Below are 26,996 nucleotides of genomic sequence, written 5' to 3' on the forward strand. Positions count from 1 at the left end.
GACTTAACAGTATATCTATCTCAATTACAAGACTAGCGCATGGTAGAAAACGGATGCCAATTCTACAAACTTTAATTCAAAATACTATTCAGACTATGTTCATGATAATTAGTTCATGTTTTAATCTAATTACTAATGAACTCCCACTTAATACAACATCCCTCATGGTTGTTAAGTGGTACACGATCCAAATCCACTACACCAAAACCGATCATCACGTGAGATGATGTAGCTTCAATGGTGAACATCAACATGTTGATCATATCATCCATATGACTCGTGTTCAACCTTTTCGGTTTCTTGTGTCCCGAGGCCATGTTCGTACATGCTAGGCTCGCCAAGCAAACCCAAGTATTTCCGCGTGTGCAACATGTCTTACACCCGTTGTATGTGAACGTAGAATCTATCACATCCGATCATCACGAGATGTTTCGAGACGACGAACTGTAGCAACGGTGCATACGAGGGGAGAACACTTTATTATCTTGATATTAATGTGAGGGATCATCTTATAATGCTACCGTCGCGATCTAAGCAAGATAAGATGCATAAAGGATTAACATCACATGCAATTCATAATATGTGATATGATATGGCATTTCTTCTTGTGCTTTTGATCTCCATCTCCAAAGCACATGAGCATGATCTCCATCATCACCAGCATTGCACCAAGGTCCATGGCACCGCTTCATGGTTGTCCATCACTTATAGCTACTATAACAACTACTTGAAATAAAGCTATTACATGATGAATAGACACACAGGTCTTAACAAATTTAAAGACAACCATTAGGCTCCTGCCGGTTGCCATAATACAATAATGAACATCTCATACATCAAATATAATCATCATCACATCATGGCCATATCACATCACCAAACCCTGCAAAAACAAGTTAGACGCCTCTAATTTGGTTTGCATATTTTACGTGGTTTAGGGTTTTCGAGTAAGATCCAATCTACCTACGAACATGAACCACAACGGTGATACTAGTGTTGTCAATAGAAAGAGTAAATTGGATCTTCACTATGGTGGGAGAGACAGACACCCGCAAAGCCACTTATGCAATACAAGTTGCATGTCAAGCGTGGAGCAAGTCTCATGAGACGCGGTCATGTAAAGTTAGCCCGGGCCGCTTCATCCCACCATCCCGCAAGATGCAAAGTACACAAACTAAAGCAACAAAAGCATCAACGCCCACAAAACCATTGTGTTCTACTCGTGCAACAGATCTATGCATAGACATGGCTCTGATACCACTGATGGGGTTCGTAGCATAGAAAACAAAAAATTTCCTACCGCAAAGACGAATAAATCCAAGATCTAATCTATGGAACACCCAAGATCTAATCTACAAGATCGAAGCAACGAGATGGAGATGAGACTAACCTTCGAAGATTCCAAAGCCTACGAGATTAATCTCGTTGTTGGTGTAGACGATCGTCCCCGGTGCTGCAAACCGGCATCACTTCCGTACTCGGTCGCGCGTACGGTGTCGATGAAGCTCCTTCCTCTCCCGTTCCAGCGGGCAGCGGAGGTGTGGTAGATCTCCACGGAATCCCAGCAGCACGACGGCGTGGTGGTGGTGGTGGAGAAGAGTTGCTGCAGGGCTTCGCCTAAGCCTGCACAGCGTATGGAGGTGGAAGAGAGAGGGGGCGGCCAGAGTTATGGATGGGGGGCCTTGGCCGGCCACCCCCTCCCCTCTTTATATAGGTGGGGGGTCGGCCTAGGGTTTCCCCTAGGGCCCACCTGCCCCCTTGGCCGGCGCATGGGGAGGGGGCAACTCCTCCCCCAAGTCTTCCCCTTTATCTCCTAATTTAAACAATTTATTTTAGGAGATAGATCTTATCTCTAATTTTAAACCATTTAAATTAGAGATAGATCTTATCTCTAAGGGGGGGCCGGCCTGGGCCCACATGTCATGGTGGGCTGGACCCACTATGCCATGTGGCGCCTATGTGGCCTCTCCCGGGGTGGTGGGCCCACTGGTGGCCCTCTAGAACCTTCTAGAAGCTCCGGTCAAAACACCGGACTTTTTCCTGAACCCCGGAAATTGACTTCCCATATATGAATCTTATTCTCCGGACAATTCCGGACCTCCTTGTGATGTCCTGGATCTCATCCGAGACTCCGAACAAAACTTCGGACTCCAACTCATATTCCGAATCTACTTATGCGACATCGAACCTTAAGCGCGTCACCCTACGGTTCGCGAACTATGTAGACATGGTCGAGACTCCTCTCCGAGCAATAACCAATAGCGGGATCTGGAGATCCATAATGGCTCCCACATATTCAACGATGACTAAGTGATCGATTGAACCATTTACATACGATGTCAATTCCCTTTGTCACACGATATTTTACTTATCCGAGGTTTGATCATCGGTATCTCCATACCTCGTTCAACCTCGTTACTGACAAGTACTCTTTACTCGTACCGCGGTATGTCATCCCTTATGATCAAATCATATGCTTGCAAGCTAATCAGACGACATTCCACCGAGAGGGCCCAGAGTATATCTATCCGTCATCAGGATGGACAAATCCCACTATTGATCCATATGCCTCAACTCACACTTTCCAAATACTTAATCCCATCTTTATAACCACCCATTTACGCAATGGCGTTTGATGTAATCAAAGTACCCTTCCGGTGTAAGTGATTTACATGATCTCATGGTCGAAGGACTAAGACAACTATGTATCGAAAGCTTATAGCAAATTGAACTTAATGACTTGATCTTATGCTACGCTCATTTGGGTGTGTGTCCATTATATCATTCAACCAATGACATAACCTTGTTATTAATAACATCCAATGTTCATGATCACGAAACCATGATCATCCATTAATCAACAAGCTAGTTATACAAGAGATTTACTAGGGACTCCTTGTTGTTTACATAACACACATGTATCAATGTTTCGGTAAATACAATTATAGCATGGGATGCAAACATTTATCATGAACACTAAGATATAACAATAACTAATTTATTATTGCCTCTTGGGCATATCTCCAACAGTATTTACAAGAAAGTGAGTGGGAGCTCTGTAGCATTCCTGATATTATATGTAGATGACATATTATTGATTGGGAATGATATAGAACTATTAAGCAGTGTAAAAGGTTATTTGAATAATAGTTTTTCAATGAAAGACCTTGGTGAAGCATCATATATATTAGGCATCAAGATTTATAGAGATAGATCAAGACGCCTAATAGGGCTATCACAAAGTACATACCTGGACAAGATTCTAAAGAAGTTTAGAATGGACGAAAGTAAGAAAGGATTTTTACCTATGTTACCAGGCAAGGTCTTGAGTAAGACTCAAGGACCGGCTACGGCAGAAGAAAGAGAAAGGATGAGTCAGATCCCCTATGCTTCGGCAGTAGGCTCTATCATGTATGCCATGCTATGTACTAGACCGGATATAGCACATGCTGTCAGTTTGACTAGCAGATATCAAAGTGATCCAGGAATGGAACACTGGACAGCGGTCAAGAATATCCTGAAGTACTTGAAAAGAACCAAGGATATGTTTCTTTGTTATGGAGGTGACCAAGAGCTCGTTGTAACCAGTTACACCGATGCAAGTTGGAACACTGATCCTGATGACTCTAAGTCACGATGCGGGTACGTGTTTATATTGAATGGTGCCGCAGTAGTCGGGCAAGCTCAAAGCAAAGGCACGGTGGCGAAGTCTTCAACAGAATCGGAGTACATAGCGGCTTCAGAGGCTTCATCAGAAGCGGTATGTATGAAGAGGTTCATTGTAGAGCTCAGTGTGGTTCCTAGTGCATTGGACCCATTAGTCATCTACTGTGACAACATGGGTGCCATCGCCAATGCACAAGAACACAGGTCACACAAGAGGCTGAAGCATATCAAGCTGCGTTTTCATTCGATTCGCGAGTACATCGAAGATGGAGAAGTAAAGATTTGCAAAGTACACACTGATCTGAATGTAGCAGATCCGTTGACTAAAGTTCTCCCTAGGGCAAAGCATGACCAACACCAAAGTGCCATGGGTGTTAGGTACCTTACAATGTAATCTAGATTATTGACTCTAGTGCAAGTGGGAGACTGTTGGAGATATGCCCAAGAGGCAATAATAAAAGTGGTTATTATATATCTTTATGTTTATGATGAATGTTTATATACCATGCTAAAATTGTATTAACCGAAACATTGATACATGTGTGATATGTAAACAACAAAGAGTCCCTAGTATGCCTCTTAACTAGCTTGTTGATTAATGGATGATTAGTTTCATAATCATGAACATTGGATGTTATTAATAACAAGGTTATATCATTATATGAATGATGTAATGGACACACCCAATTAAGCGTAGCATAAGATCTCGTCATTAAGTTATTTGCTATAAGCTTTCGATACATAGTTACCTAGTCCTTATGACCATGAGATCATGTAAATCACTTATACTGGAAAGGTACTTTGATTACACCAAACACCACTGCGTAAATGGGTGGCTATAAAGGTGGGATTAAGTATCCGGAAATTATAAGTTGAGGCATATGGATCAACAGTGGGATTTGTCCATCCCGATGACGGATAGATATACTCTGGGCCCTCTCGGTGGAATGTCGTCTAATGTCTTGCAAGCATATGAATAAGTTCATAAGAGACCACATACCACGGTACGAGTAAAGAGTACTTGTCAGGAGACGAGGTTGAACAAGGTATAGAGTGATACCGAAGATCAAACCTCGGACAAGTAAAATATCGAGTGACAAAGGGAATTGGTATTGTATGTGAATGGTTCATTCGATCACTAAAGTCATCATTGAATATGTGGGAGCCATTATGGATCTCCAGATCCCGCTATTGGTTATTGGTCGGAGTGAGTACTCAACCATGTCCACATAGTTCACGAACCGTAGGGTGACACACTTAAAGTTGGATGTTGAAATGGTAGAACTTGAATATGGAATGGAGTTCGAATATTTGTTCGGAGTCCCGGATGAGATCCCGGACATCACGAGGAGTTCCGGAATGGTCCGGAGAATAAGATTCATATATAGGATGTCATTTTATGTGAATTAAAATGTCGCGGAAGGTTCTATGGAAGGTTCTAGAAGGTTCTAGAAAAGTCCGGAAGAAACCACCAAGGAAGGTGGAGTCCACATGGGACTCCACCTCCATGGCCGGCCAACCCTAGTGGGGGAGGAGTCCCAAGTGGACTCCCCCTTAGGGGGCCGGCCACCCCCCATATGGGAGGTGGAAATCCCACCTCTAGTGGGAGTCCTAGCTTGGGTAGGTTTCCCCACCATATGGAAGGTTTTTGGTTCGGGTCTTATTCGAAGACTTGGAGACCAACTCTTGGGGATCCACCTATATAATGAGAGGCCAAGGGGAGGGGGCCGGCCACCCAAGAAGCACAAGGTGGCCGCACCCCTATAGTGGCCGGCGCCCCCTCTCCCCAAACCCTAGCGGCCTCTCTCCTCCACCAAGTCCCGCACGCTTAGCGAAGCTCCGCCGGACTTCTCCACCACCACCGACACCACGCCGTCGTGCTGTCGGATTCAAGAGGAGCTACTACTTCCGCTGCCCACTGGAACGGGGAGGTGGACGTCGTCTTCATCAACAACCGAACGTGTGACCGAGTACGGAGGTGCTGCCCGTTCGTGGCGCCGGAAGAGATCGTGATCAAGATCTTCTACGCGCTTTTGCAAGCGGCAAGTGTACATCTACCGCAGCAACAAGAGCCTCATCTTGTAGGCTTTGGAATCTCTTCAAGGGTGAGACTCGATACCCCCTCGTTGCTACCGTCTTCTAGATTGCATCTTGGCTTGGATTGCGTGTTCGCGGTAGGAAAATTTTTGTTTTCTATGCAACGTTATCCTACAGTTAGATTATGGGCTCATAGATGTATTACCTCCTCTCCCTCCTGTGCTCTAAATAATTGGTGTAACGGGTTCGACCCTCCCTGAGGCTCTCCTCCCCCTAATCCTCTTTGTCCTCTAAAAACTAGCTATGCTGCCATGTACTCTTGTGAGGTTGTTTTATAATATGTTCAGGCTGGCGTAAGCCCGCCGTAGACAGGGTCAAAAAAAAATTAGGCCTCCACCGAGAGGGTCGGGATCACTTTTGGCTCACATCCACCCGCGAGACTGTATGGGAGACGCTGCTTAGGCCCGGTTCTTTTGGCAGCTTAAATAATAGTAGGGGTGGAAACTGGTAGTGAATAGTCCATATTATCCGACATTCGTATTTGAAAAATTAGAAATGGAAGTGGTAATATCCGAATTCGGACGTCTACAGAAATGGATATGGTAAATATCCGGATCCGTTTTACGAAAAAGCAAATACAAATATGGTATTGAATTTTGAAGCAAGTGTGGATATGGAAATGGATATATCTGTGTCCGAATAAGATTATGTCAGCTAATTTTAGTAATTCGATCCCAATATGCCAATTATCTAACCTAGAGAAACTAACAAAATGTTCTTTTATGTCATTTTATTTGAAACTATTATGACTCTACCATTCTATAGTTGGCTCATTACAAGACATGAATCTATTGTTTCCTTATATTCATATCCGCAACGAATTGAGAAAACATCTGATCTGTATTCGTATTCGAGTAACATCCGCTCCGAATTCGTATTCGGTAACATCTGTATCCGCATCCGTATTCGTTTTGGAAATATGGAAACGGATATGGGAAGGGCACTATCCGATCCGCATCCGATCCGTTTCCACCTATGAATAATAGGGTCTCTCTAGCTCTCATTCTAGGTTAGAGCTCAGTAGAGGCCTCCTTCTCTAGTATCGGTGTGCTCCTGCTGTCATCATCGGCCGAACCACCAAGCTGCCCGCTTGCAGTTGGCGCTGCCGCGACTCCTTGTCGCACCGTCCCGTCAAAACTCCTCATCCCTCCGTACACCACCGTCCCGACCATCCCTCTAAGTCCCGCCCCTTCTTCTCCGGCGTTGGCACCCCACACCCGCACGCTTAGCCCTAAGATCCATCCTCGTCGTCGCCGTCTCCGCCGCGGCCAGCCGCGCCGTCACCGGCTCCGGCTCCGGCTCAGCGAACGTTCCCCCGCCCTTCCCTCTCCCGCTCGATGTGTACAAGGTAGAAGACGACAACACGAATCTTGGCGCGATTCAATGGCTAGAGATTCCACTGAGCTCTAAGGTAAATCTCAGTTTACTGAGAACTAGCAAAACCGTAAATAATAACCCTATCTTCTCCCTAGCTTCTTCCATAAGCCATCTTCATAAGCCATTTAGCTTATTACAGTGAGAAGCCCGGATAATAAGTCGGATGGCTTATGGAAGAAGCTGGTAGGGGCACCTTATTTTTTTAATGCTGGCAAAAGAATTGGACCTAACATCAAATTCACCAAAACAAAACTTGCAAGTTATCCAACATTTATATTTTGTTCTAGTATGATGATTTAGGGTATGTACAATGATGATATCTTAACAATGCTACATAGGATAAATTTTTAGGTGGAGGAGAAAGAATATTGAAAAAGGGGTTTGCCTTCTCTTAATTAAGAGATGGTCTCATAGCACAATCTCTCTCACCACAAATTTAGGATATCTTATTACTATACATAAGACTAAAAAATAACCTATTGTACATCATATTTTATTGTTATATCTAAATTACGTGACGGCGCTAAGATAAGATAGTTTTATCAACCATTGCACATGTCCTTATATCTCCAGAACGCCATGCTTAACTAAAAAAGGGGCGTAATTATATGGGAAGGCTAGGGAATAGGGAACACCAGAGTTTCCATCGTAATTTACTAGCATTGCATTAGACTTGCGTGCAAGGTTATTGCTTGCTTCTGCCCAAGCTTTATGTTCCTATGGCTCACTTGAGATTTGAGACTACAGTGCACGTTGTTGAGGGATTTGTCAAGGGTTTTGTTCTTTTCCTTTGTCTAAAGCTTTTATTGCCATTCGAAATGTCAACTCAAGTGCATTGTATCAATATTGGACGAAGACTTTACATGACAAGGCTAGAGTAAATAGTTTCATTGTTTGGTGGAAGCACTACTAGTTCACATTACTCAAAGTTAAGGAGAATTAACCTATGAAAAGGATGAAGTAAAAGAAGAATGGCCAGCTTCCTCAAGCAGGTCTACCCCATTTCTTAATTACCTAACTAGATAACTGGACCTGTTCAAGTTGTGTAATGAATCAGATCGGGGAGCCTGAAAATGTTTGAGGCTTCATGAGTGATTAATATTTTTTAAATGTCTGCACATTAGAGTAAGGGCTCTATAGCGGGACTTTTTTTTTAATAATTCTTCTCTCCTTTTTTTTTGGTTGTGTGCATCCTCTATACCATTAGGGCATGATGTTATTGCAGAGGTTGGGTGTAATTGGTATCTCCGCGATATTAATATATAGTCTTTATCGAAAAAAGAGTAAGGGCTCTTGCACGTGCTGAAATTTCAAAAATCTAGGAACTGCATGGCTTGAAAGTTTGGTTTTGAAGCTCAAATGCTGCTATTTATGCAGGAAAAATTGCAATCCATATAAGGAATTGTTGCAAGAAACTTTTCGGTTGTTGTGTCACAAGGAATTGTTTGCTTCTTTTGATTGTATGGATTTCCATGCTATCCAGCAAGATGATTTACCTATCTTTACAATCCTATTGTTTCCCCTAGTTAGTTTGCTTCTCTGTTTTAAATCATGACATGATCTACCTTTCGAACTGATATATGTCGGCAGGCTCAAAAACTATTCAGCTTGCTCTCCTTGAACTCATTAACATGATCACGTTGCTTATGAAGCCCACATTCGAGAGAGGTGTACAAGCATGCTCGGCATTCAACAACCTGCATGGATCAATGAAGGCCTGCTGTTTATGTTAAGGCCTTGTTTTGGTTAGAGCATCTCCAACAGACGCGCTAAATCGCGGCGCGCTATACCGGCGATTGGGCGCGCTGTATACCGCTGGCGCGCGCAATAGCGAATTTGCCTCCGGCAGAGGCTCTATTTTGCAGCGCGCGTTGGTGTGCGAAGAACGCACCTCCGGCAGAGGCTCTATTTTGCAGCGCGCGCGCGTCACAAACTGCTAATCCGACCGTTTTTTTTTTTAAATTCATCAAACAAACTATGAAAACTAGTTGATTCCCCGCGCGTTGCTACGGGTATTAGAGATGATTTACGAAAAAGCACAATCTATAAAAAAAATTGTTTGCAAATAAAATTAACTCATAAACATAAAACCATATAAACACCTATCTATGTCTAATAGTGATAACAAAACGCTTATAGTATCATGCTGTTGACCTGTGCATCGGAGAAGGAAACTGAAGTTGAAATAGTTTGTAGCTAGAAAACATATTCAGATACAGATGTAGAGATAATAATCATCGCCCCCTCAATTACCAATGCAGCTGAATATGATCTTGTGATGTAGAAATAATTTTCATATATACGGATGTAGTAAAAAAGTTGTGTTAATAATCTCAATTCTTCTCGGCCCCTCTGTTTGTCACACCTGCTCAGGCATGCATAATGCATCCATCCTTATACAGGAATGAATACTAAATGAAAAGATGTATGCTTCATGTACTGACCTGATGCAGATCAAATATTGGCATGCAAGCTGAAATTATTCACACAGCGTGAATTTCAGCAATGCATCACCCAAATCTGAACACAAAAATTGCCTAAAATACTAATTGCTTTGTTGACCGAAACTGGGATCTGTTAACACATATATAGAAGAAAAGTATGGAAGAGGGATTGCTACAGGTGAGATTGCTAATGTGTAACATGATAGAGAGAAGGCTCGGGAATGAATGTGATGAATCACGAACAAATTTTGATGCCATGGATCGATGTCGCCTATGTTGACTCGCCAGCCATCTATTGCTCTCACATATCATAACTGTGTGCTCATCTCATCAGATCAGGAAAGAAGGAACCTTATAAACCCTTGTGGCAATGACATTGTCAAAACAACCATAAAACTAAGAAGTTACATCTCAATCATAGGTTATAATCAAACTTAAAATTTACCTGAGATAAATCGCCTGTAATGAGTGCATAATTGCATACATCTAATTTCAAAGTTGTTGCATCAGAATGTCAGAATTAAACAGAGATATTGACTGCATTCAAAGATAAGATTTGAGCCATATCCAACTGTCTGACACTGCACTTGACATCTGAACCCTTTTCCACAAAATTAAACCAAGACATAAACCTTTGTAGTATAGCATAGGTCAGGGGAAGATGTAGTTTGAGGAGTTATCTATAGCCCTGGTCATTATTTGTAGAAGTATGTCAGTATTGAAGGAATTTATATACCAATTTTTTTGTGATATCTCCAAGAAAAAACATAACAAAAAATAATGCTTACATTTTACTTTCGGTAGAAATAGCCCTGCCATCTAACATCTCATGAATCTAGTACGACAGAACACTGAATGTGGTAGTAAAAGATTGTACCTCCTGTGTTTCGTTCAACGTGATGAGTATTTGCGTTACTAAAAGTTCCGAGCAAAACCTCCTAGAATGGTTCTCTTCTAGAACTGCTATAAACAAAGAGATTGAATGACAACCTCTACTAACATGTAAACATCAGATGGAAATTTTTACCTGACATTATGGCCAGAAAATTCAAAGAATGATACAGTGCGGCTACAATAACTACTGAATTGAAGAAAAACATCATATACAGAGCTTGTTTGGAGCGTTACCTCAAGCACAGTATCACGTTGATGAAAATAAACACGAGCTGGGCCTGGTTCCGGTGTTGCGGAAGAGCGGGAGAGCCGAGAAGCTGAATACCATGGCCGCCACGCCTTCACGTACCCGGCCGCCTCATACATGGTAGAACGGTCTGCCATCGGATGACGTCGTGAGCACGCGGTGATGGCAGAGCCACTTCCGCACGCGGTGGGCGCCAGCGGCATCCACGGGGGAGCAATACCCGAAGGCGACGGGCCAGGGCGAGAGGAGGAGGTACCCGTCGCCCAACCAGCAACATCAGCCGTGGAAGTGAGATTCAAAGCTGGTATATATCATAGGCCGTAGGCGAAGGACACAGAGTGGATGCTCTTCTCATACATCAGTTTAGTATGCTGTTATATACGTATATCTCGTGGAGAATGAGTGGAAGATAAAAGGATCAAGGAGTGCACCATCATGCAGATTAAAGGAGAATAGGAAACAAACAGTCTGGTGGCTGCGTGGCCCCTCATTTGCGTGAGATATGACCATGATTGAGCAGCGATATGGACTCTGATGGATCGTGATCTGGCAGATAACAAACAACCATAGATTTTAGATCTAATGGATAAAAATAATTGGGGTGATGTGGATGCATGAGATTTCAGCTTGCAAACATTAAATGCATTTTAGTGGGGATCAACTTTATAGATATTATAGATATGATCGAAAATACGAATATATTTTAAAAGTGCAACGATACAATGCGACATTTAAATGAAAATACTAAAATAAACTACTCCACCGAATGGTCATCGGACTCCCAGTCGAAGTCGGAGCTGCTCAGTGTCGTGTCCGACACCGGCGTCGACGTCGTCGTCCACTGGAAGTCGGAGGAGGAGGAGGAGAGGACGATGGTCGACGGCCCTACGCCGTTCCTCTTTTCCTCCTTCCTCCTCGCAGCCGCCTCGGCCCTCGCCTTCTTCCTCGCTGCGGACTCGGCGCGGCGCTTCTCGCGGCTCGCCTTTTTCTTCGCTTTCATCGCCGCCTTCTCCTCCTCCTTCTGCGCGTAGAAGGCCTCCGTGGCGGCGACGTCCTCGGGGAAGCGGCGCGCCCATTCGAGGCGCAGCGCCTCGTCGTGCTCGGCGATGAGGAGGCGCTGCTCCAGCTCCCGATGTCGGCGCTGCTGTTCACGCGTGATCATCGGCGGCGGCGGCGCTAGCATCGCCGCTTGCTCCCGCGTGAAGACGTCGTGGAAGTTCATCGTCCGCCTGGAGCGGCCGAGCCGCCAGGCGACGGTGTCGTACGCCCGCGCCGCCTCGTGCGCGGTGTCGAACGTGCCGAGGCGGATCCGCTCCTCGCCGGAGCGGATTTCCGCGTCGAACCGGCCGCTCGGCCGCGCCCGGACACCATGGTAGCCGGAGGAGGGGCGGCGGCGCGGAGGCATCTCGCGGAGGCGGCGCGGTCGGAGGCGAAGCGGCCGGAGGTGGAGCGGCGCGGGAGGGAGAGAGGCGAGGAGGGAGACAGATGCGTGGAGGGAGTGGCAGTTGGACGCGTTCGCGCGTGGCGTGTTTATAGCACGCGCGGCAGCGCACGCGGCAAGTTTCCCACGCGGGATAGCGCGAAAGCGCGCGGGCGGCAAAATTTTTAGCGCGTGCGCCTTTTTCCCGCCTCCGTTGGAGCAGCGGCAGCGCCTGCGCGCGGCAAACCGGCGGTTTTTTTGCCGCGCGGGGCTGATGCTCTTAGTGCTTGTAGTTTGTTAAGAGCTATGCTTTCCTGTTCTCTAGATGCCAAATTGCCGACACTATGCAGAGAGACACATTCATCTGTTTTTTCTAAATCTGACGAAGATATTTTGCATTCTTGTGCTCTAGATTTTCTAATCCAGGCATGTTTAAGATCCAGGATACTTGTTGCTGCGCCATGCGTCCTTTTGCTTATCTCCTCTGCATTTCCTCTCACCATCACGGGCGTTGCCATATTCCTTTTGCCGCAAATCATTGAGCCAAGCGCCAGGAGTGAAAGCAACTACTAGTACACTTATTTAACAATCCATAGCAGTGAGCCGTTGAAGAAAGCAGGAACTTCACATGTAATTTGTTAAAAGTTCGTAATTGTTAAACACCAATAACTCTGCGGCTAAGACTATCCGTTACATTGTTCACAAAACCACACATGCAAACGTTGACGGGAGGGATATAGTACAAATCTATAAACTGCACTACGGTGCCGAGTAAGCACATCTATAACTAAGCAGTTGACATCTTAGCATTCTTGGAACAAAATGTTAGATACACACGAGGCCGATAGACAGAATGTTCCAACGATAGAACGGGCATCTCTCACACCAGTCAGCAAGGCTTCTCCTGGGGCTAGAATCTGAAACAAACAAGCAACATTCGTGTAAATTTCCAAGAAATGGCAGCTGGAGGGAACTAGGAACTTTTACGGCCAACAACAGAATGACTCTTGTACCTTGGACAACTGCAGTAGAAATCCAGGAACTGAGCATGGTGCAGTCACAGAGCATCAGACACTCATGGCCAACATTATCTCTATAATATAGGACACCTTCAAAGAGACCAGCACATTCTGAAGTGCCGGCAACTCTCTTACCACTTTGTCTACCAGGAACTTGATTTTGGCAGAAGCAACAGCTACCAAAGCATCGATTTCCTCCTCACATTGTTCGTAGACAATGAAGACAATGAACAAGGATGCCAGTGCTGCGTTTGAGAGGGGTGGGAAACAGATAGTTAAATGATAACTGTCACGATAAATGAGAAAAATGTAGGAAGTGGCAAAAGATAACCCTTACCAAGACCCATCAGCACTCTAAATTGGAGGTTCACCATTACTTTGATACAGACCAAGGAGGCAACAGCCTGTAGTATAAACAAGTAAATTTGGATCAATCATTTGTAACATAAATTAATTCTCATGATTATACGCTCTTGCAAACATGCTTATGCTTGCCCTGTGATGGATTGATAATAATTTACTACCTCCATTCCAATGAATAAGACTTATATTTTATTTGAAAAGTCAAACTATGTAAAGTTGGACCAATTTTTTGAATAAATTATTAACATGCACAATACAAAATCAATATCATTATACATCATGAAATGTATTTTCATATGATATGTATAATATATTATAGTTGCTAATAGTTTTTTCTAAAAGTTTGGTCAAAGTTTACTTAGCTTGACTTTTAAAAAAAGCCTTATTCATTGGAACGGAAGGAGTATGTGCTTTTTGAGTAAAGCCTAGCTGGACTGAGTTATTTATGTACAAATATTGTTAAATCAACAAGGGTTATTTATGTGGGGTGGGGTGAATTATCTCCATTTGAGATGGACTCAATGATTACTTCTGCTCCTCAGTTAACCATGTAATAACTAGCAAAACTGGAAACAGGGACACATCAACCAAGCATGATGGAAAAAATAAAGGGCCAATTCTGTATATGCCACAGAACAGCTTCATGTGCTCTTTATATGACATTGATATCTTACTGACATGTAGGACTGTGCCAACCTCACACTGATGAAATACATAGTTTTTCACTGGACATGCAGGATTTTCTCAGAAAATAACATATTGAGCATATAAGAGCAAAATATTTTGTGCCACAAAAATTATTTTTATGAGTCCACAGAAACCAGGGTGCATCAAGTAAACTGTAACTTTAACGGCTTAACATGAGTTTAGAGAAATAAACCAGGACAGAGTTCTTCGAAACTTTCTTTTGGGGTTGTGACGTCTGAATAGGACTTCGGCAATTTGTTGATCTTGTCATGGGAGGAAAGGAGAGAAAGGTTGATGTAAGGGCGGATAAAAAGACAGGCGGCGGCTCTACCTAGACCCCTTCATTAATGGGTCTCCTCATCGAGTTTTCATCCTAAATACTCCACCACACACAGCTCTTAAATGAGGGGTGCTCTATCAACCGAGCTAAGTTATCATTTTCTTTCAGTCCGGCTAATCAACTTCATAAAACAACAAAAGCTGAGCCCACTGCTAACTGAAAAGAAAAGACACTTCATGAATTATCCCTGACAACTGCTAACAGTTAGAAACCAAATTCCAGTGTAAATTATTGGGCAGTGCTTCAAATAAGATAGTTGTACCAAGCTACTGGACAATAAGATAGGGCATATGGGGCACTTCATTAAGAAAACTTTTAAGATAGTGTTCCCAACTGGCTGCATACAAACCTTCGAAAAGGTTCCCCAGTCATCACCTTCTGCTAGAACCCTCAATTTATGAATACCTCTGTTCCATAGAGAAGCCAGGTGCACAATTGGATTCCTCAACGTTGAGTCTGATACTTCAAAATAATCAGGAGTAACCTTCTCTACTGCAAAACCAAACCTGCAATAGGAGTTCAAAATACTTATATGTAACATACTAAAACCTATCCACCTAAAAACAGGTATGAGATTTCATTTAATCTTTATCTACCAAAGTATAACACACCAACACACAATACAAAACAGTATACATACACTTTCGAAGGTAGCACACCATGGATGTAAAGAGCCAGGGAGATCACTAGAAGAATTTTGGCAGACGAGGAGACAAAAGTTCTGTCCGACAGAAGGAACCAGTAGAACAGCAGAAACACTAATGTGATATATGAAAAGGTTTTCTTCTCGTCCCTCCAAAGGAGAATATCAGCAGCTGCAGTAGAATGGTAGCAAGTTAACAAGACAAAAAGGTGGATATATAGTACAACGACGAACAATTGTTGTAGTGAAAACAGCTATCTGTCTCTGGATATTGTTTTGACTTCCAGCTATCTAGTTCATTCAATTTAGTAGCAAGTACAGTGCAAAAATGCTCACCTATTCCACCACCTAGCAGCTTATCAGCTTTTGATGGTCCAGAAGAACTTTGTTTCCCCAATAGATCCAAAATATCTGGTAGTTCTGAAATTGACCCAGCAGTTTTCATAATTCCATCCTGTGTACAGATCAAACATCAAACCCACTGGATGTGCACATTTGTTTTGTTAGAGAAAAATAGTTTTGTTGAAATAATTCTGATTCAAGAAAATAGATGATTGAGAAACAAGAACAAATATATAATTTTCGATTTGGAAGCAAGCACACCTCCAATGATACAATTGGGTCATATCCAAGAAGCTTTCTAGCTTTTGAAGTGTTAAAAGTTCTTGTGCGTGACAAGAAGTATACTGTATCAGGATAGAGCAGTGGAGAGGATGACATTTGCAAACCCAATCTGTGATGAATCATATTGGAGAACTCGGCAGCAAACAAGACCACCTTGGCAGGAAGATTAATCCTGGGCCTGGAAACGGAAGAACAGCCACCCACATGTTAATTTCCTGAATAGTTTTCACTGTATGTGTATATGTGTGCATTCGCAAAAAAATGTATGTGTGTGTGAGAGAGAGACCTCTGACAACCCATGGCTTCCATCATGCAGGACATAAACTCCCATGTTTTGACAGGCGCACCATTAGTAATGAAAAAGGGCTGCAAAATTTTAATGATTAGATTACCTGTCAAAGTAAATGATATAAACATACCAGTGTTTTAATCAACCAGAAGTGTACCTTTCCAGCAACAGAATCGGTATCTGAACATAGAGCTTGTTCGGCACAAATGTTGGCATGTGCAACATTTTCCACATACGTGAAGTCAGACCTGTTACCGCCACTACCTATTACAAACTGAACAGGACATGGGTAAGAAAGCTGATAGTACATAATAGCCTGCGAAGGCTTCTAGACACTGGACACAATTCAGAAAAGCACAAGCAAAACAGTGCCGGCTGAACGGATACAAATACTCGAATGAACATAAATTCACAATACATCTGTCAAAATGGAAGTCCTGGAAAACTAGGTTGTTGTTTAAGCAATGAATTATCAACACTAATCTGATAAATTGTGATTCACTACAAACTATAATTCTATAACCGGGTGAATTGCAGCAACAACAATTCAAATGGCAAGCATCGCTAGAGATCTGGAAGTGCAACTGGCCACCAAATCAGGCATGCGTACATTTTCTAGTACTAACATTCTGTTGTTACTCCACAGAAGTGCAATAGGAATCATTTACATTCTTAAATCTCTATAAGCTCTTTACTACGGTAGAAGCTAAACGGAAACGGGGAAATGGCAGCTTCGAATACCTTGCTCAAGGGAGACCTCGCATATCCAGCAACGAGCCTCACCAGGCTGGATTCCCCCGGCCCGAACAGATTGCTGGGACGCAGCACGCACGTCCGCATCCCGCCGTTCCCGTCCGCACTCAGCACCATCATCTCCACCTGCGCCCTCAGCTCGCTCGCCGCATCCCCGAACTGCGTCCACAGGCAGGACCGATCAGGAAATTACTCAGTATCGGCAGAAATGTTGGTTAGCCGAGATGAAGCAGCCAGCGAACGGCCACAGCGAACGGCGCGGGGATCAGATCACGAGGAGGAGGAGAGGACGACGGCGGGGGACACGCACCTTGTCGGGGTAGGTGAGCGAGCCCTCGTCGGCGTCGACCACGTCCAGCGCGCCGGCGGCGACCACGTCGGCGGAGCCGGTGTAGACCAGCCTGGCGACGCCGCCGGCGCGGCAGGCGGCGAGGAGGCGCCTGGTGCCCTCGGCCGCGAGGCGGTGGAGCGGCAGGAAGGACCCGTCGGCGGCGGCGGAGGTGGGGTCCACGTGGAAGACGGCGGCGACGCCGGCGAGGGCGCGGGCGAGCGGCGCCGCGGGGTCGGAGAGGTCGAGGGCGAGGTGGGCGAGCGGGGCTGCCGGCGGGGCGGCGGGCGGCGGGGAGGGGTCGAGGACCGCGACGGCGGACCAGCGGCCAGAGGCGGCGAGCGCGGCGGCGAGGTGGCGGCCGAGGAGGGTGGAGCGGCCGAAGGTGACGGCGCAGGCGGGCTTGCGCGGGGCCGCCTGGGACGGCGGGCTCGGGCCGGGCTCGGCGGTCGCCATCGCGGTGGGGGGAGTGGGGGGATGGTGGGGTGGGGCGGGGCAGGCGAGGGGGACAAGGCGAGATGACCGGGAGGAGACGAGGGGTTTTGTTTTGTTTTCGAGTCTGTGTGGCGGCTTCTTCCGTTCCATTTCGCTTCTGTTTTGGATTTTGAAAAATTTCCGGCTCAAGTTTTTACAGTGATTCATCATTACGCTCGGCCCCGTTTGAACAAATTTGGAAATCGACCCATCAGTTAGACCGGCGAGAGAGGATTCTTGGCCTGACGAAAGACAGATCAACACTTCTTCACAACAATAAAGAAATTTACGTATACTAATAAAAGCCATTCAGATTGCCACGCATGCTCATGGCAAAAATATTAAAAGAGTCGTCACACTTTCTCCTGATGCTTTCTCTTTCGGTGGTGCATCGCATTCATCGAGCATGATTGGTGAATGGTGACCGAGCACCACTTTCCAAAGTGCGACGTAGATTGCAAGTCTGGCATTTATGCCGTCAAGGAAAAGACTGCTTATAATTGATTATATACATCATCCGGAAGTGACAGAATTGATCTAGGTATACAATTGCAAAGTTGCATACTTGTTGATTCCTTTACATTGGAGTGCTCCAGTGTGTCGTCTGCACCATCACATTATGCAAATATTATCCAGCGTAAAATGGATCACGAAACATCGACACCAATGACAACTGCCAAGAAAATGAGGAACCAAGGACTACGAAACATCTAACTGGCTTTCTGTTCCCCAATAGAGGATAACAGAACACAATTTATTTTGTAGTTGACAAAAGAATAGCCGACTGCTATCGGATTAACAATCACTATGCAAGCTACATACAACCTGAGGCAATTTTCCGCCCAAGCATTTTAGGAACATCAAGCTATACACATTTCCTCCCGGAGTTCCGTTCCTTCTGTTGGGGATCTCGTGGGGTTCTTTGTCCGCTTCTCTCTTCGACGAGATAGCTGGACCATCTTTTTATGAGAGCTGTCTTTGTGGTTAGTCAAAAGTTATCCTTTGCCCGTCGGACAACTTCAAGAACACGTGCGTCATCGAAATGATCCGGAATGGAGAGCATTTTCTTGATCTCTGGACTGGAAGTTCTCAAGAAGGGATTGCACTGCTTCTCTCTCCCAATTGTTGTTGGCACCTGGAAAACAAGAATCCAGGAAATTTACCAGGTTACGCATTGTTGAAAATTCCAAATCCTGAAATAAATTACACACCATGCAATCTGAAACTCTGATTTATACCATACATCATGCTTATTTTGTTATGTTAGTAGCCATCTAAACTGCAAGCAGAGATCTGGTACATCATGAAGACAAAAACAGCCTAATGTTTTAACTGCAGCTCTCGTTTGCAGACCATACTTCTACTGAACATACTAACAAATTAATGGAATAAGCAGCAATATTTACGAATAATATAGCAGCAGAACTTGGAAGTAGAAGACATCAAATGCACAAACTGATGTATGTTAAAAGTTAGACATGCAAATGGTTACATAAGCTATATTACCGTTGGTGTATTCTTATTGCGCAGCTCAGCTGTACTTGCAGCATATTCCTGAAGATCTTCGTTTCCTGGTTCTATGCTTAAGGCAAACTTCGAATTGCTCTGCAAGGAGGTACTTCCAGCATTAGATACCAGGTTAATGTACTCCCTCCAATCCATATTAGTTGCCACTAATATAGATGTATGTAGACATATTTTAGTTCTAGATACATCCATACTAGTGACAAGTAATATGAATTGGAGCGAGTAGAAAATGTCTAGATTTGAGTGGAAATATCATTCACCAGAGTATACTCATGTCCACAGTACACCTTCGTCACATCTGGAAGAGCTACAATTTTCTGGAGTGAAGAGTGCATCTGCAGCAAGTTCACGGAAAATGGTGATATACATAAGTCTCAGTGATGCTTACAAAGAACTACATTAGTTAAACTCTACAAAAGGGAGAATGGAGCAAACCACAAACAAACAAACCATTACAATCCACAACCTACCAATCTTTTTTTGTGAGTAACCAATTCTAGTGGAAGGTGTGAGCACTTAGATTTGATGACAACTGTTCCTCGTTTGCCGTTCAAATAAATGAAGTGCAACAATACTCGATGTAGCAAAATCTCACTTGCTAGAGTTATTAATACAGACCTTTCTAAATTTATTTTATTTCTCATGGTTGATAGGTTCTAATGGTTCAGTTTATATTGAAACTCTCTCCAACATGCTTATTAGTCTAAATTAAGGGAATCTGTTAGCGGTAAGTTCCTTATATTCTGGAAGCAAGAACATTGGCAAAGAAGCAGCTTATTACACACATCCAATTGGAAAATCTGAAAGCACATGGATGGAAGTAGACAAACTCAAAGAGCATAACATATGAGCATTTGAACTATTACAGAGTAGACATGTATACAAAGATATCTAACCTGCTCTGGAGTTCCCTCAAAAAGCTTTCCACACGATAGACTAAACAAGGTATCACCTGTAAATATTGCTCCAGATCCAGGGAAGTAAAAGCTCAGATGGCCTAATAGAAAAGAAAGAGGAGCGGATAAATTTCTTGAAAACTGTCTTGCACCAAAACTTATTTTCCAAACAAACATAATATGCATATCCAGCGACACAACCGCACACGTGGCATAAAGTATGGCAAGCCTTAATAGCTCAGAAAATGTTCCATAAAGGCAGGTCATTACTTCTGCACTGAGAAAGTGAGAAGACATCAACCATGAACAAAGTTTGTGTAGAAGAAAAGGTAAAACAGGAACTGAATAAATTAAAATTTTAAGCAGTACTTTGGCCAGCAAATCAAACTTCTAAGTTTTGATAAAATCTACAAGCACAAAAGCAAGATGCTGAATGAAGTTGGAATTCAGATCACAAATATGACTTTGAATCCTGGGCAGAAAAAAAGGTGTAAAAGTTAGGGTTGCTATTGCTATATTGGACTTTCCTGACTTTTTTTCTTGCACAGCACAGAAGTGCTCCTCTTTGGCTCAAAATTTGCAGGTTCGCACTTCATCCCATAAGGAACACATGTCTTCATTAGGTTTTTCTACTAACTTAGAACTGGTTTTTGAACTTTCTAAAACCATCAGGTGCAGAAATTTGCACCATTTCCGGTAAAGCTAAACCAATACATACCCAGCAGAACTTAATAATTCTGCCTAGACAACAACTAAGATAAGTCAAAACAATTAAGAATTTTGCAATTACACACCTAATGTATGGCCAGGAGTTTCCATTACAAGAACTTGATGACCGGCAAACATCCACGTGTGACCGTCGCTTAGGGTTATGTCAATGCCAGGAATTCTATCTTTATCCTTCTCAGAACCAATTACCTAGTAAGAATATTATTGTTAGAAAACAAAAGCTGAAGATATCATCATTTCTCATTTGGTTCAGAATTCTGTTGTAGGGGAAAGCTAGAAAACAAACTTTTGTCAATCATTTCCATTTATTCACCAAGAGAACCTTTACCTTTTATATTTACTACTTGAAGAACAATTTAAACCAAGAACAACGAAAAGTCATTCCAACAACTAAATTCTGACATTAGTTATAAACCTCGATCTTGTGTCCTTAAATTTGACATATAATTGTTGATAGGACTATCAATAACATCTGGTACAGCAAAATGCTAAGTAATATCTAAATCTTTTTCACTTTATCTCATACTACTTGAACAATTTGCATTCAAGGAACAACGAAAATCCATTTCAACAATTAAACTTCCAACATCAGTTATAAAATTCTATCTCACGCCCTTAAATTTGACGGATAATTGTTGATATGACTGCCAATAATATCTGGTAGAGCAAAATGTTCATGTAATATCTAATTCAGGTTCAGTTTATCTCATACTAGTAAACATTTTAATGGCTTCACGCAGCAAGAGAATAAAATAGAAAAGCAAAGAAGGTAGCCAACTATATACCTTTGCACCATACTTTGCCTTCAGTTCCAAGTTGCCACCAGTATGATCATAGTGATGATGGGTGTTCAATATATAGGTCAAGTTCTGGTTTCTCTTTTCCAATGCGTTTATGATAGGCATCGCCTCAGAAGGGTCTACAACTCCGACTGTTCCAGTATCCACATCATGCAAGATGTATGCATAGTTATCTTGAAGACAGGGTACCTACAATCACAAAGGACGTGGAGTATAGTTAAGAAACATCGGAAGGAAGTGTAAGAGTATGAATGGCAAGCAAGAGACATCTACATAAAGGAAGATAAGTGAAATGTGTATACAACAGAGGTTTCATTGTTCAGCTATGTACGGCAACTTATTGGTGCGAAACAAATGAAATGTGGAGGTCATGCACTCATGCTATTCCCTCCTAGAATGAAAATCCTGCACATAAACAGCTCGTATATCTTGGGAGACATACAAGCAATGCTGCTCAGACATTAACCATAAGATCACGTGTCTGAAAGAAACAGCAAACATGGAGGGTGGAGAGCAAACTAAAGAAAGTGCGCATCATCTGTCCCACCATAGTACCCTGATAAGGTTTGGCAACAAAGAAAAGATGCAGTCTAAGGTGTCCAACATATCTCATGGTAGTTAGGCAACAAGATAGAAAAATGAAGCAGCATAAAGCAATATGAGTGGTGGAGTGGACGAAGAATATGACAAAGCCTTTTCTACTGGGAACGGCCCTTAGTTTCTCTCCGAAAGCAATGCTGCTAGCAATACCACGCAGTTGCGAGACACTCGTCGCAACCGGCTATAGCTAGTCCACTTCAGCAAACATCTCTTACTGTTGAATTGTCTCCTAAAGCAAACAGCCAGCAGACTAGCCCTCCCCTATAGATTTATTTTTGACCGCTATGTCAACCCGGCAGCCAGCTAGAGGTTACATTCGCAAGCAAACATCTACGAAGTTCAGGTTTGGCTAGCAACGACTGGAACATGACGATTGACAGATAGTAACCAAAAATAAAATATCAGGGGTTTCAGAGGGCTCACGAGCTCGATCTGCAGCGAGGAGGAGACGCTGGTCATGTTGCAGAGGTATCGCGCGGCGCCGAACATGCGGCCGACCCCGTGCAGCGTCCTGAGGGGCATGACGAGCAGCGAGCCGATCCCGTACATGAGCGGCTTCCCGAGCCACTTCCTGCTCACCCTGGGTATCAGCGACGGCTGGCCCCGCATCTGCAGAACAACACGGCGACCAGCAGGTTTCGTAAGCCACAGTAGCCAAATCATACAGCTCAGGCAGTCAGATTGTCGGGACCAATTCCACGCATAGAAACAAGGGCACTAGGGAGCAGCCAGTAAAATCGCGGGAACCGAGGGACCGGATCGCAAAAGCGCCGGTATCGTTCGTTCGGTGGTTCACGCCGAAGCGGTTGCAGGCGGCGGCGATCGATCGATCGGGCGCGCCGCCCCAGGCCAGGCTCCCTCAGCCCAGATCCAAACGCGCGCCGCGAAATCGTGTAGGAACTGACGGGTAAAACCCAGAGAGGGCGGGGGAGAGGGACAAGGGCAGCGTACCGTGGGGGCGGAGGAGGAGCAGCGGGGCAGGGAGGAGACGACGAGGGAGCACGCCTTGGAAAACATCCGCATTCCTTCCTTCCTTCCTTGCCGCCCGCCCGCCCCTCCTCCTCCTCCTCCCTCGCGCGCTCTCCGCCGGCGCAGCCGCGTCGCGTCGAGGTCAGGCGCGGTGGGCGGGCGAGGTGGTGGGGGAACGGAGAAAGCAATGGGGAGAGACGGGGAGGGGAAGGCAAGTAGTGGGGGAGAAGGACGGAGGTTGGCCGGCTGTGATTGTGCTGTCGCGGCCGGACCCGGACCCGGCCCCACCGGACGGGGCTCCTCCTGTGGCTGCCGGCCGGAGGCGCCACGTGGCGCGTCCCTGAGCGTCGGTGGGCAGATCGACGGCGGGTGGTGGGTGGGCGTCACGCGCCGACGCGCGCCCGCGCGATCTGGGTTTCTGGAGTACGGAGATACTACAGTTGAGAGCCTTGGACGGGAAACCGCGGGCTTTTTTATTTTATGTGGACGGACACGGGTTTGCTTTTACGTTTCCCGTTTTATTATTCTGGCAGGGTTTTTTTTTACTCTTCTTGACTTCTTCGGCAGTGTTTGTGAAGCGCCGACACGTGGCAAAATTCTTGCCTTCTGATTAACTCATAAGTCATATCGTCATTTTTTCGATAAAGATAAGTCATATCGTCATGGTGTAGGGTCTAAAACAATAAACAAGGCTTTGTGCGCACATCAGCGATTTCCCGGCATACATAATTGGAAAGTGTGGCATCATCCTATAAGAGCATCCCCACTCGTTGCCGCGCCCAAATCCGGCGAAATTTTCGTCCGGATTGGATGAAGATTTGGCGTGGGAGCAGAAGTTCCACCCGTCGGCAGAAACCCCCAACCGCTACCATTTGACATATTTCAAACAAATTCAACATAAAATTTAACAAGTTCGGCAAACAAGAGGACGAAAATTGCTGAAACAAATTCGGCGATAACAGTACAATGTTTAACAAGTGCTGAAACAAATGAAGCACACAAATTTCACAATTTTTCAAACAAATTAAGACAGACTAGTTGGCGTCGGCGTTGGCGTTGCCTCGGAGCCTCCATATGTGCTCCACCAGATCATCTTGCAGCAGCTGGTGCATTGTAGAGTCTCGAATCTCCTGGCGCATAGCAATGAAGGCGGCCCATGATGGAGGCACCTGGTGATTAGGCTGTGCAAGAGGACCCTCTCTCTCATATGGTGCTTGTTGCTCAGCCAGAGGAACCGGATGCTTTCGCTCATCTTCAATAATCATGTTGTGTAGGCACACACAAGCTTCATCACCTCCCACATCCGATCTTTGGACCAAGTCATAGCGGAACCGGACGACAAGAAATCTCTGCTGTAGGACACCAAATGCTCGCTCGACGTCTTGTCGGCAAGCTTCTTGTTTCTTGACAAACTCGCAAAGTTTGGGGGTGCTAGGGTTGGAGATCGTCTTCACAAATGTTGCCCACTTTGGATAGATACCGTCTGCAAGGTAGTATCCTTTGTTGTAGTGCCGACCATTGATCACATAGTCCACCGGGGGAGCATGACCCTCAACAAGCTTGGAAAAGACCGGGGAGCAGTTTAGGACGTTGATGTCATTGTTGGATCCAGGCATACCAAAGAAAGAGTGCCAAATCCAAAGATCATGGGTAGCCACCGCTTCAAGTATCACGGTGCAGCCTTTTTTGTGACCCTTGTACATTCCCTGCCACGCAAACGGACAGTTCTTCCATTGCCAATGCATGCAGTCAATGCTTCCAAGCATCCTGGAAAACCTCTAGCTTCATTTGTTGCAAGGATCCTCCGAGTGTCTTCGACAGGTGGGTGATCTCAAGTAATAGTCCCCGAACACTGCTATGACGGCCCCGCAGTAACCGGTAGAAACAATCAAGGGCGGTGGACTCCGCCATCCGAAGATAGTCATCTGCGGTATCACCGGGAGCTCCATACGCCAAAGATCCTCATAGCCACCGTGCACTTCTGCAAAGTGACGAAAATCCAACCAAACCAAGTGCAATCCGCCTTGCATCCGAAGTAGGGATCAAAGTGGCGGATGGCATACACAATTTGCGTAAATAGCTTTCGCTCATCCTGAAACGACGCCGGAAAACAGTCTCACCGTGCAATGGATTGTCGGCGAAGTAGTCGGCGTACAACATGCAGTAGCCCTCCATTCGCTGTCTCGGCTTGCACTTCCGGCGACCTCGTGCCGACCCACCACGCCGACGAGGTGCCAGTCCGGCGTACATGCTTGCCAAGCAACCAAGGATCATCATGTGCTCGTCGTCTTGGGCGGCTGCTGCCATCTCTTCTTGCATAAGCTCGACGAACATCTGCTCCTCCTCTTCGTCCGAGTCCATGGCCGGCGAGGCAAATGGACGAACACCTGACGGACGTGGTCGAGGCAACCCGAGCCGCGAGCGACGACGAGCAAGCAGGCCGGAAAACAGGCCGCCGGAAGAGCAGCCAGATAGGCCGTCGTCCAAACACGGCGGAATATAGGCAGGTGGGGAAGGAGTGGCGGCGCAATCTGGGCAACAAGCCGGCGGGGTGGTTCCGGCGGCGAGAGAGATACGAGGGGTGGGGGAGATTTTGAGCGACGTGGCGGTGGGGTTCGTGCGTCGAGTCACCGACAGATCGGGCCCTTCCCCGCTTTTCACTCGTCCGGAGTCCCCGAGCGCTCCCCGGGGGGCCGGGGGGGCGTGGGATCGCCGGATGAATTTAGGCCCAAATCCGGACGAAAACGAGGAACCGGGGGCGCGACTGGGCCGAATTACGCCGTCCGGATGGAAAAACCGCTCGCCGGGGGCCTCCTCGGGGGGACGAGTGGAGATGCTCTAACCCCCACAGCATATCAGCATATATTTGTATAACACGGCTGACAGTGACGGAAGGGTGAACTAAACAATACACCGGGAAGGACGGGTGGTTGACACGTACACTTCGCAAGAGAACTCAAGACGAGAACCCATTTCCACGGTTGTTCTTGCGAGTCTCATCTTCTCTAGCGGGTACATAGATAATGTTTATAAAAATCACACAGATGTAATCAGAGAGAGATAATTACAAAAACCCACCACAATTGCGGCTAGGGTTTCAAAAAACCACCATCTTTCATTTTTTTGACAAAAAACCACCGGTTCGGTGTAACAGCGTGACAAATACCCACCACTTCGTGAAATGAGGACGGTTTAGCGGGTTAAACACCGAATTGACAGGTAGGGCCCATTTGTCAGGCTGACGTGGCGATGGACAACAGTCAAAGAGAGGAATGGTGAGCGATACTAAATTCGATGGGTTTTTTTTGTAAGTTTCCCCTCCACCACTATCTCTATCTTCTCTCTCCCTTTCTTCTTAACGGACCATGCTCCGCCGCGCTCGCTGGACAGGGGCCGCTCCGGTGAGCTCTGCGTGGGGCGGCGTCGACGAGCGCCGGCTGGGACGGCGCGGCGCCGCGGCGAGCGCTGGCCAAGTGGCGGCGCGGGGAGAGCTCGGCGTGGGCGGCGCAGCCGAGCGCTGGCCGGGACGGCGACGGCGAGCTGCCGCTGGGGGAGCGACGGCGAGCACCGGACAGAGCGGCGACGCGGGCGAGCTCGGCGTGAAGCGGCGGCGGGAGCGCGGCCGTGGCGGCAAGCACGGGAGCGCCCGGCGTGGGGCGGCGGGCAGCGAGCGCCGCCGCAGGCGGCGATGGCGAGCGCTCGGCTGCGGCTGATGGCGAGCGCCGCCAAGGGGCGGCGCGGGAGAGCTCGTGGAGGCGGCGGCAGCCGAGCGAAGCGGCAGCGACGGCGACCGCCGGACAGGCGTGGCGG

The 26,996-nt window shown here is 45.7% G+C and overlaps 2 protein-coding genes across 2 annotated transcripts; both read right to left on the reverse strand.

The window, feature by feature from the left end:
• Positions 1-12,751: 12,751 nt before the first annotated feature.
• Positions 12,752-17,662, reverse strand: LOC127302434 (3beta-hydroxysteroid-dehydrogenase/decarboxylase). Its single transcript, XM_051332905.1, has 11 exons — positions 17,174-17,662; positions 16,852-17,022; positions 16,268-16,384; positions 16,108-16,187; positions 15,801-15,999; positions 15,534-15,651; positions 15,195-15,369; positions 14,904-15,060; positions 13,502-13,568; positions 13,159-13,409; positions 12,752-13,062 (listed from the first exon to the last, which is right to left on the reverse strand). Exons 1-10 carry the CDS (start codon positions 17,645-17,647, stop codon positions 13,213-13,215), a joined length of 1,755 nt encoding a protein of 584 aa, XP_051188865.1. The 5' UTR covers positions 17,648-17,662; the 3' UTR covers positions 12,752-13,062; positions 13,159-13,212.
• A 688-nt stretch (positions 17,663-18,350) lies between these two features.
• Positions 18,351-23,401, reverse strand: LOC127302435 (probable hydroxyacylglutathione hydrolase 2, chloroplastic). The gene is made up of 8 exons (XM_051332906.2): positions 23,169-23,401; positions 22,641-22,826; positions 21,603-21,806; positions 20,883-21,006; positions 20,089-20,189; positions 19,453-19,527; positions 19,172-19,270; positions 18,351-18,800 (listed from the first exon to the last, which is right to left on the reverse strand). Exons 1-8 carry the CDS (start codon positions 23,238-23,240, stop codon positions 18,654-18,656), a joined length of 1,008 nt encoding a protein of 335 aa, XP_051188866.1. The 5' UTR covers positions 23,241-23,401; the 3' UTR covers positions 18,351-18,653.
• Positions 23,402-26,996: the final 3,595 nt, after the last annotated feature.

The sequence above is a fragment of the Lolium perenne genome, chromosome 5 (assembly GCF_019359855.2).
Source record: "Lolium perenne isolate Kyuss_39 chromosome 5, Kyuss_2.0, whole genome shotgun sequence".
NCBI classification, from domain to species: Eukaryota; Viridiplantae; Streptophyta; class Magnoliopsida; order Poales; family Poaceae; genus Lolium; species Lolium perenne.